Source organism: Hordeum vulgare, chromosome 2H (assembly GCF_904849725.1).
Source record: "Hordeum vulgare subsp. vulgare chromosome 2H, MorexV3_pseudomolecules_assembly, whole genome shotgun sequence".
Classification (NCBI taxonomy): Eukaryota; Viridiplantae; Streptophyta; class Magnoliopsida; order Poales; family Poaceae; genus Hordeum; species Hordeum vulgare.
This window is the reverse complement of record NC_058519.1, coordinates 645,032,256-645,043,695: the sequence shown is the minus strand read 5'-3', so window position 1 is coordinate 645,043,695 and position 11,440 is coordinate 645,032,256. Positions and strand designations below refer to the sequence as shown.

Genomic DNA, 11,440 nt, shown 5'->3' with positions numbered 1-11,440 from the left:
ATGCCGAGCCGACATGGACGAGATCATCACGAGCGGTTCGTTGCCGCCGCGTTGCATCCGGAGTTCGACATGCAGTATGAAACAATGGACACCACCAACGACATTGACGACGAGCTCGACGACATCGAGGAGGAGGAGGGAGAGGAAGAGTCGGTGGAGGTGGAACCGGAACCAATGCTGAAGAAGAAGGAAGGGAAGAGAAAGCGGGCAGCGAACGTCAAGCCAACCGAACCACGCGTCAAGTGGACGTCAAAGGAAGACGAGTGCCTTGCCGAAGCATGGAAGACCGTCAGCATCGACCCAATCACCGGTGCGAGTCAGAACACCGACACGTACTAGGGGAGAATCAAAACAACGTTCGACGAACGCAAGCAGGTCGACCCTGACTTTGCTAACATCCACATGGACCGCGACGACAAGGCCATGTCGAACCGCTGGTCGACAATCCAGATGGCCTGCAACAAGTGGCATGGGATTGTTGAGGAGGTCGTTGCTCGCTCGGAAAGCAGCGGTAACATCGAGGGTTAGGTATGGACAAAGTTCGCCGGCCCTAGTTCATCACGTTGTCGTGTGCTTTGCCGACATGTTTTGTCTGCGGTTTGCGCATATGATTCGAATGTTCGTCATGTATCGCGCCGACAATGAGGACCAATAGTTCAAGTTCCTCCACGTGTTCTCCAGGATCGAGTCGTGCGAGAAGTGGAGGAAAGTTCGGCTTGCTCTCGACAAGGCCAAGGAGACCTACAACCCGGACGCGCCTGCCCCAGCTGCGGTAGAAGGGCACCCAGATGGAACCAAAAAAGCCAGGGCGGCGAGGGACGCGACGCCCGGTGCTGAACGGCTGCAAGCTTTGATCGAGCAATGCATAACCGATGTCAAGAGTAGCGCTGTTAAGAGAGAGGAGAAATCCGACACACGGTCGTCAGTGTTGATGATCAACGTTACTGCGAAGAAGAGGAACATCGACCTGGAGTTCTTGATGGGGCAGACACGTCGATGATGGACAAGAAGGTGAAGGTGTGGTACATAGTGCAACGTGACCTCATCTTAAGCCAGATACCCGCGCTGGCGGCAACCACAACGGTGACCACGACGGCAGCACCAACGACGACGCCCAACCCGAGCGGGGAAACCATGCGGACGAATATCCCGACTATGCCGACGCCGACGACGATCCTGACCACGCCGACAATGAACCCGACCAATCACGCGGCACGGGAGCTGCACCACGCTGAGCCGTCCGTTTGATCCGTTTCATTCCTATTTTCTCCTTTCCTTTTGATTGCCAAATTATTGGGTGTGTTTGATCGCCGAACTATGGCAATGCTGATCGCCGACTTGTGGCATGATAATCGCCGAACTCGTGGCGCCTTTTTGGTAGCGGGAAAGAAGAATTTGGAAAATCTGGCGTGTGGGGGCCGAAACCTCAGGCGCAGCTGGAAACTCGTTCGCCCCCAGGGTGGAAATAGCGCCGGCGCAACTTCAAAAAGGCTTTCACCAGGGTGTGCTGAGGGCCAAACGGTTGGAGATGCTCTTAAATAGTATTAGATTTTTTTGGAACAACCCATGTTTCAATGTATTTCGTTCTGAAAATTTACACACTCGTGCATTATACATGCATACCTGTAGTTGTTTTCAGAATTTGTTTGACTTGTAAAAATAAGAATTTTCATGAATTTTGATATTTGTATTTGGAGGCCTCCAAAAGCATTTCTCGAAGCTTATCCACTATATATGTTTTATTCCATCCGTGTGCCTTGTAAAATATACTTAGAATTTCTCATCGTACTAATTTAAATGATGTTTTATCTATCCATTGACACTTCCAAAAACACAATGTTGGTGTTTCCCCCAAAAAGAAAACGAATTGTTATCCCTTAAAAAATAATGTACATCCAGTATATATGCAAGTAGCCGCCTTCTTCATCATGTAAGTGCCATTTTTTGAAATATATAATTGCGTATTTAAGTCAGCTCTACATTATTTAGATAGATAACTTGGATCTCTCTAGAAGTGCCAACTAGAAAACAAAACTAACACTATGAGAGAAACAATTGTACTTATTCTTTTTAACTATAAAAATATATGACTAACCAAGGTAGATTCCTTCAAATATTAGAAATACTTTGATGATGCTTTTCTTAATTAATCTAACAGTCCCAACACCAATCATCGTGGATCGGTCAGTTTCTAACTTGAGGGTCATTGGACCCATTTTTGGCCTTGTGATGCCATGCCACGATAGTTCCCCAAATATGAAATTTGTCGCCATCACAAAGAGGTTACCCACTAGATTTAGTGGAAGACGGCGAGCAAGTGTCATCCCTTGTCATTATATGAATCCGCAACCACAAGACATGTATCACTTCTTTTGAAGGATGCATGATAAAATAAAACTTCATAAAATTTCTTTTTTTAAGAGTTAAATCTTTGTATTATAGTTCTCTAGTTGTTGAGTTGTTTGTGTGTGATAAATCAGTCCATCTTATTTATATGTGAAATACTTTATATAGTAATAATACCGAAAAAATGCATCTCTTCTAGTGGTAAGTATACTAAGAAACTGCATTCATGTACCCACTAAAATATGTAATGCATGGACATATCAGGCTTTGTATAACAGTGGAAGTATTGGCATGGTCACGAGGTCATAAGCAATTTCCATCCAACAGATTTATACCTTAGTTCTCAACTAAGAAAAACTTACTATATATACTGCAAGCGCCCTTGTGCTTCGAGGCCCAACAAACTGTGTCCACAACAGTTAAGGATACCAGTATCAGGTAACCACAAATACATGTTCTACACAGTAGTTTTGCGTCATATGGTGTTCTAACTTTTACTTTTAAGTTTCTACAGTTTTTCACAAATATTTTTAATGATTCATAATATGCCAGCTAGCGCATAATTCATAATATTTTTAATGATTCAAAATAGGCCAGCTACAATTCTGGGCTGGTAATTTTTCTCATTCTAAAACTGAATGGTACTATAGTACCCGTAATGGATGTAGTGAACTATGCGGATATTTTAGGCTAGTGTGATTACTACATCATACAATTGTACGTTGATGGGGATAAACATGCCACGAGAGATTTCGGTATAGATAATACAATATTAAACACATGCCTTTTGCACATAAAATTTCAAATAAATAAACTATGATACACAGTTGTAGGTTCAACTAAAATTACAAATCTCCCGCACCATGAGAGTATAAAGCCCTTAATTGTAGTATAATAGTACATATTTGTCCCGGGCACATATGAACCTTGAAATAAACATAAATCTTGTTGTCCCAAAGATGGATACAAAGGTCGCCCAATGGGTAGATTTCTCAAAGAATCAACCATCTAGCATGCTTGCTCTGGGAAACTACATGTAAAAGATGATTTAACTGGACATAGAGTTTATCACGGATTTGATGTCATTAGCGATATTCTTGGCATCTGTTGCAATACCAGCCAATCCTCTCCTTGCTAACCCAGCGCAGTAGATCCCATTTTCACCTTTCCAATGGTTCGGGTATTTTTGGATGGGCAGTCCATTGCCATTTAAGATGCTCTCACCATTCTGGGTTCAAAAAAACACGTATATCTTATTAGAAAATTTAACACTGGTTACACCAGAAAAACAAACACATACATGCATGCCAAACATCAACAATATTACCTTGAGCCATACATTTGTGGTACTTTTGTATCCAGTTGCAAACACAATCGCGTCAAATGATATTTTTTTACTGCATTGGAATTCAACTGTGTTGCCCCTGATCTCGTTGATGCTGCCTTGAACCTATAGGAGATACAGAAATATATTGATAACTTGGCATATCATATCAACATATGTTACGAACTCATGTCATCTCAAGGATATACTTACTTTGATGATTCCTTTTTTGATTAATCCAACAGTCCCAACATCAATCACCGCGGATCGACCGGTTTCTGACTTGAGGGTCATTGGACCCATTTTAGGCCTTGTGATGCCATGTCGCGATAGGTCTCCAAATATTAAATTCGCCGACATCACAAGGAGGTTATCCACTAGATTCAATGGAAGACGGTGAGCAAGTGACATCCCCAACCGAATTAATTCCTTTGTCATTACATGAATCTACAAGCGCAAAACATGTCACACCTCTTTTGAAGTATGTATGATAAAATAAAATTTTCTAGAATTTCTTCTTTCAGGAGTTATTTTTTGTCTTGTAGTTCCTCTACCTATTTAGTTGCCTGTGTGTGATGTAAACAATCCATCTCTTTTATATGTCAAATACTATTTATTAGTAATAACACTGAAATTGCATCTCTTCTAATAGTATCTGTACAAAGAAATTGTGTTCATGTACCAAATGGAAATATATAGTGCATGCACATACCGGGCTTCGTATGACGATGGATGTATTGGCACCATGGGTCGCAAGGTCATAAGCAATTTCCATCCCGGAGTTGCCAGATCCAACGACCAATACATTCTTGCCAGAGTATTTGTTGCCCGACTTGTAGCTTGAGGAGTGGATGACATCACCTGGAAAGTTTTCCAGCCCAATGAACATTGGAATATTCTCTGCACTATTCTCACCACTTGCCACAACAAGAAACTTTGCCGTGAACTTGACTGTGGTGCACTTTGACATGTCATTTGCGACAATGGACCAACATTTTTCATCATTGTCATATGTGGATGACTCAACACTAGTGAGATACTTTGGTTGAATATTGAAACGCTCAACATAGTCATCCAGGTACTTCACAAACAAGGTTTTTGGTATGTATGTTGGTGCATCTACAGGGTATGACATGTGTGGCAACTCACAAAACTCCTTTGCGAGATGCAGCTTGAGACGATCATACGAGCGGTTGCGCCAAAGTGACGCGCTACAACTCTCACGCTCAACGATGATATAAGGAATCGAGAATTGACTAAGGCATGCTGCCGTTGCGAGGCCTGCTGGCCCAACACCAACAATCAACACTGTTACACTCTCCATTTCACAAGGAAGAATTGACAAAGTTGTGGGATAAGTCCGGTGGTAGGCTGTAGTGTTTGTGTGTTTGCTCGATGAACTTTGGATAACATGCTCACTTATGGGGGCATATATATACTGGTATCTTTCACGGGCCAATATGTTTTTGGATTGAGGGATGAACGAGGTAAATATTTATTAAGGACTTATCTTGGTGTGTACGAGTATTTCCATCTAAAATGGATCCATTCTTGATGTGAAAGCATGTACTGGTACGAAATAGGCAGGAAGCACATTCTTTATCCATTGTTGTTATTGGAAACTTATCAACTAGGTTTGGATATGTGTAGATTAAATATTCTTCGTGTTTCTTTCCTTTCACATTGTCAATAATGAAAATTATACTAGTCTATATTCAAGTGTAAGGATAAGGACAAGTCTGATTTTCGAGCACACATTTATAGACAAAGTCCTATTTCATTTTCCCAAGTCAACATAATGTGAATAAAAAATGGAAACAATCATCTCAGAGGGATTTGGTACCAACCATGTCAACCGGTTTTGCCGATTAGTTTTACCCACAATTTAGTTGTATGACGCCTAGTTTTGTTGTGACCATAGCTATGATATCTTTGGTCTTGCTAATTATTTGTTAGCTTCTGAAGATCTCCAAGCTTAGCTGTGCCATATGAGTGTAGCTTACCAAGTTGTAAATAGTTCAACAAAGCCTGTCTTTGTTGTTTTAGTTCAGCTCATAGGAACACGGAGTGTCGTGTGTTAGAGCATTTCTAGCAGATCCCATAAAACACCGTCTGTAAAAGATAGTATACAGGCTTCCCTAAAATGAATTTAGGGTACCGCGAGGCATCAGATAGAACAGATCATGTAAACCCGTAACGTAAATGATTTTTTTTCTTTTTTCTCCTCACGCTTCCTTTTCCCGGCGATGCTCTGGCCCGCCGCGTGCTTCGGCGATGCTCCGGCTCGCCGCGAAACTCCGGCCCGTTGGTGGTGCTCTGGCGATGCTCTCGCAGGTCGACGAGCTCCTCCGCCTGCTTGCTGCCCGTGCGCGGCGTCGCGAGGCCCCTGCTTCAGCGTTGAGCAGTTTTACAGGATCCTTCAAAAACGGTTGGAATCCTCCACCCATGAAGGATGGGAGCTTTAATATGGGGGAGCCTATATTTTGTACGGGATATGCTTTTTTACGAAATCTATTTGGAACCTTTTTTCTCAGCATGTAGCGTAAATACAATGGTTTGACCATTTTTATGGGGCCTGTTAGAGATGTTCTTATCATCTCTACACTATGTCAACCTTCAGGGTCTTGTAATCCATGCTGTAAACTGCTTTTGAGCTGAATGTATTAGACGCCTTTGGCATTTTTTAACTGTCCGAAAAAACCGATATATTTGGTGGCAACACAAGGAGCCCTTTGATGTTGTGAACAAACAAAAAGTGAAACTTTAGTTCAAATATTTGAAACCAGTTTTTTTAGAATTGTTTCTAGGTCATATTTCAATTTCTACTACATGTATATTGTCCTATGCCTGAAGATCAAATTGGGCGCAGATTGTACTTCAATTATAAACACGAGTATGAATAATCATAAATCCCTAAGTATTTTTGTTAAGAAAAATACTAAACCAATTTACTGAAAATACATTTTTCAATCCTATCTCTGTGCACACAGTAATATTCCTGATAACATCAAACGTGGGTCATATTGGTTTCAACGTGGGTGATAATGGTTTTGTAAACTTGTATGATTCACAAACTGACAAACTGAGAGAGGCCAAATCACAATCTCTTCCTAATAATAGAACAAATATGGTTTCTGTCGTCCGTCGTGGCATTTTTGCAAAAAGGCCCCTCCATTTTCAGTTAATCAACCCACAATCCTTTCATAAGTGAGGAAAACGTTTCACTTTTATGAACAAGACCCTACGTTTTCTGAGGCGAGGAGGCATGGCGGCAGCAGACGGCGCGCTCGCCAGATCCAATCGGCGGCGGCGCGCGACGCAGCTGGCGACGGGCGGCGCGACGGCTGGGCGCGGGGGCTTCGGCTCGGCGTTTCTGTCCGGGGGAAACGGGCAGCGCGGCGAGGGGGTCGCCGGGGGCACGGCGTGCGGCGGGGCGGCTGTTGGCTTTTCGCCCACAGGATCGAACACACGATCACCCTGCAGCTCGACTAGTCATGTACGTGCAACTCGGCTCAACGTATACGAACTAGCTGTAGTACTCGATATCTCACCGGCGCTCACGCAAACACCGGGACCAGAACACACGCACGCGAACGCAGCAACACGAAGATGGCCAGAGGCACGTGTCGTGCCTCGTAATAATCTCTTTATTGCTTTTCACGTTTTTCTGATGCTTACAAACGACGCAGGCTGATGCATATATAGGTGCAGCAGCCGACTCCAAACAATCGACCACGACTCGTATTTCCTAATTGCTTTTAGTCTTTGACTCGTACACGGCATGCAAGCCGTCGGATGCAAAGTACTGCTAGCTTCTATTTGACTAGGACACGGACTATTACACGGAAAACAAACCGGCTTATACTAAGCTTTCCTATTTCTACTCTTAACACGTTTGGATTACTAACAGCGGCGGTGCGCAAGATATTGAACAGCGGGGCGACGCTCAGGACCAGACCCGGTCGCTCCGGCTGGGCCTCCCAGGGGCGTCTCTCTCCCTCTCCCTCCGCGCCTCCGCCTCCCCGGCCGCGTCCGGATCCCGCGCCGTCGCCCCAATCAAGGTATCGTCCACCGTTCACCCTCCCCCTCCCCTATCCCGGATCTCCCCCGTGTCATCTATGGATTGCGCCGAGGAGTACGCGCTCGTCCCCGTTTCACGGAACCCATGGCGCGAGCACGACCGGGCTGTTGTCGTGCGGCGAAAGTTGGCCGCCTGCATTTTATTCCCTGTCACGCCAACTTTTTTCTTGTTATAATAAATCGGTTGATGTTCGTGTCCCCACACTCTGGTAGCTTCAATTCCTGAATATGTCCATGCTATATCCTGCATCCAAGTTTAGATTTGTTCATCCTGATCTAGCAATGTTTTTTGTTCAAATAGGGACCTGCTCAGTTTTGCAGCTTGAACTCGTTCACCGTGAAATGATTCCCCTGTTGCTCTGTTTTCTGATATATGGCGCAGGCATCGTGCGTGAGGAGCAAGGTTACCCACAACTTCCCTTCCGTCGGAGCCACCTTCTCACCATGAGTCGTCTTCTTATTATCTACTTTCATTCAGCTTGTTCAGATAGCTGTCTGCCTGCGGTTTTTCGGACCGTGAAAATTGGACGACTGAGCGAATTTCCTGCGAGGAACGAGACTTCGGTTCCTCATGTTCTCAGCTTGTTTTGTGATTTGGCCGCATTAAGCACTCACAGTTGATGGTTATTGTTATTGCATAATGCATATTATCTGTCATATAACACTTCTCTTCTGTATATTACCTGTAACATTGTGCCTTTCTTCAACTGCAGTGCTAGAAGCATTGAGCCCGTAAGAGCCACCGCCACACAGGCGCCCCCTGCCACCCCTTGTAAGTTCTTCAATGCACGAAACTTTTGAACTCTGTAGAGATTGGTGCAACCTGCAGTTGTGTCTGACATACTATTACCTTTTCACTTTCCATAGCATCTTCTAGCAGGGAGAAGACAAAGGTCGGCATCAATGGTGAGTTCCTTGATAGATAAAAAAAGAAATGGCATTGCCAAACTATTGTAGATTTTTTTTTGTTCTTGTTCTAGGTGATCTTTAATTGTTTCACTATTTGGTTAAAATGGTACGCTTGTGTTTTTTGCTTCAGGTTTTGGGCGGATTGGGAGGTTAGTTTTGCGTATTGCAATTGATAGAGATGATATTGAAGTTGTGGCTGTCAATGATCCGTTTATCGATGCTAAATACATGGTAAGAAGTCAGCACGGAGTTATTCTTTTTTAGACCGCACAACATCTGCTGGATGCTTTGAAATGCCAGATATCCACATTGTGCAACTTTTGTTAGATAATACGTGATCTCACCATTGTTTTTTATTTACAGTTGTTTGATTCTTCATGAAATGATATCCATATCGAACAAGCAGTGATCAGTTTTCCAGTTCGTCCATATGATTTTTTGAATGAGCTATTACATGAGAATGTGATGATCTTCAATGAAGTTCTGAATAACTATTTACAATGCCGCCATATGTTTCCTCTAGAGATATTTGTTGAAACAGGACGAACCGACACACGCAACTATTATGCATCATTGTAATTTTATATGCCTGCTTTAATGAAGAGATGCTTTGTTTGATCTCATCTAACTTGTATATATATGAAGCTTGAGCTGAGCATCCATCTTTTGATCTTCATTACATGCTGGAACTTGAAAATATTATATCCATATTGAGATATTCTAATACACCTGAATAGATGTAATTGTTATTCTTCTCAAACTCAAATGCTAAGTTCTATTTTGGGGCTGCAACTCTGGAGCGGGTTCATGGATTCCAATTGGGTGATAGCACAAATGAATGGAAGAAAAAGAAATGGGATGATTTCCAGCAAAGATTATCAAAGGTACCAGTTTCTTTTAGCTGGAATGTTCTATCTATTTTAGCAGGGACTGCTTCACCTCCAATCTGGAGAAGATTATGGCTATGCTTTTCCTTCCATAGCATCTCAGTTCTTGAGTGTCTTGCGTTTCTTTCTTTATAGCATGAAGTAAAAAAAAATTGATAACTTCCCTGTTCATGATGTATTGGGTACTTCCTGCTTGTTTTGTTTTGTCCTAACCTTGGTCCATGCTAAACTAGGTTGGAGGTTTGGTTAGAAAATTGCTGATTATTTTCAATGGACGGGTGTTATTGGGCTAATTAATTGTGAATTAATATGCTATACCTATTTCAATAACATTTACACAATGTATAATTTCAGCTCCTGTGTTTTACAAGAGCCTTGGACCTTAATTATTGATGATGCGTTAGCGGCTTCGTTTGTCGAGCCACATATTTGATAGAAGATGACATCCAACTACTCAGTAAGTTAGCCTAATCAATGAATTGTACGCAGCATCATGTAAGTTAGCCTAATCAATGAACTGTACGCAGCATCATGTATTATTCAAACCAATGGAAGGACATTCATGCATTAGAATTTTAATAAGTATGAATGATATGTGGTAGTTTTTCAATTAACCATGAAGCTTGTGACTGTAGTTCTGTGGAGTCATACTAACTACTCCCTCTGTAAACTAATATAAGAGCATTTAGATCACTTAAGTGCCCTTATATTAGTAAAGAATGCACATAACTAACTGCAATTATGGCTTATTCGATGTATTTATCACTATGAATGGCAGTTGAAGACTATGAGAGGAGTTGGGAGCAGAATGAGGAGCTTGGCTTGAATGACATGGACACTTCCTCTGCAGACATTGCTTATAATATGACCAGCACAGAATAAGTTTTCATCTTATGTTAGCTGCTATAAGAAGTAGACCACTTCGGCCGAAATCTTCATCAGCACAATTGTCGATTTAACTAATGTGATCGCCGAGTTTGTCGGTAAAACTGATGAATCCACTGATTTCGCCGGAGAAAGAAGTGCAGACTTGGTCGGAGATAGAAGATCATCCATCCAGTACTCCAATGCCTCCGACATTGTCAGAGGCATGTATCCCACTCATGTTTTATTTTTGTTTTAGAAGTTCATCTCTGAATTAGAAGGGCCTGAAGTATGATAGCTCTCTGAATGTTTGGTGTCTTTGTTGTGCTCCCTGCGTCTAATTCTGCTTTTGTCACTATAACTGATTATTATACACATAGAGTACACAACACAATACTTGAGGGCCGCAACACATGCATATTTACAATTCCCTGATCGGGAAGCAGCTTGTGGGTCAGGCAGTATTAGTAAGTTTGGCGTCCAAGTTTGGCTGCAGGTAGGCCAAGATTTGTTGACATCCGGTGCTCAGCAACCTGGGAAGGCATTGTTCTTGTAGCCCTATAGACTAGATTCATAACAGCAATCATGGCCAGCATAAAGCTCCCGCTTTTCTATTCCCATCGATTGCACGGAGGAAGCATGGGTGTGTGCCACTCGACGTGCCTATGTGTTCATGTGTGTAGAGCTTTACAGGGAGGAAGTAAGTGGTTTTAGGCGCAGTAGGCTGCTGGCTATTGGCAGACTACTATTAGGATTATGAAATCTCCTTTGATTATTTAGTCACAAAACTGATAGTTCGTTGATTTGTTATTTGTTTGCTCGCTAAATCTGAAATTAGTTGCCCGAATTTAATCCACTTGACAAACTTGTCATTCATGTTTGGTTCAAGTATTATTAGGTGATGCTCTCTTCAAGTTTTTAAAAGGAAATTTAAACATGGAACTGCACTTACTCTTAATTACCGTGGACTTATAAGCGCCACACAAAGTTTCTAAAACAAAAGCATGACCATTTAATGACTACATTTTGG

The 11,440-nt window shown here is 42.5% G+C and overlaps 1 protein-coding gene and 1 long non-coding RNA gene across 2 annotated transcripts; one reads left to right on the top strand and one right to left on the bottom strand.

Annotated features, from left to right (window-relative positions):
* Window positions 1-3,394: 3,394 nt before the first annotated feature.
* Window positions 3,395-4,994, bottom strand: LOC123428319 (probable indole-3-pyruvate monooxygenase YUCCA10). The gene is made up of 4 exons (XM_045112516.1): window positions 4,383-4,994; window positions 3,884-4,117; window positions 3,674-3,796; window positions 3,395-3,574 (listed from the first exon to the last, which is right to left on the bottom strand). Exons 1-4 carry the CDS (start codon window positions 4,992-4,994, stop codon window positions 3,395-3,397), a joined length of 1,149 nt encoding a protein of 382 aa, XP_044968451.1.
* A 3,278-nt stretch (window positions 4,995-8,272) lies between these two features.
* On the top strand, window positions 8,273-10,991 carry LOC123431175. The gene is made up of 5 exons (XR_006623044.1): window positions 8,273-8,522; window positions 8,618-8,656; window positions 8,790-9,543; window positions 9,901-10,003; window positions 10,325-10,991. It is a non-coding gene; the product is annotated as an uncharacterized LOC123431175 (long non-coding RNA).
* Window positions 10,992-11,440: the final 449 nt, after the last annotated feature.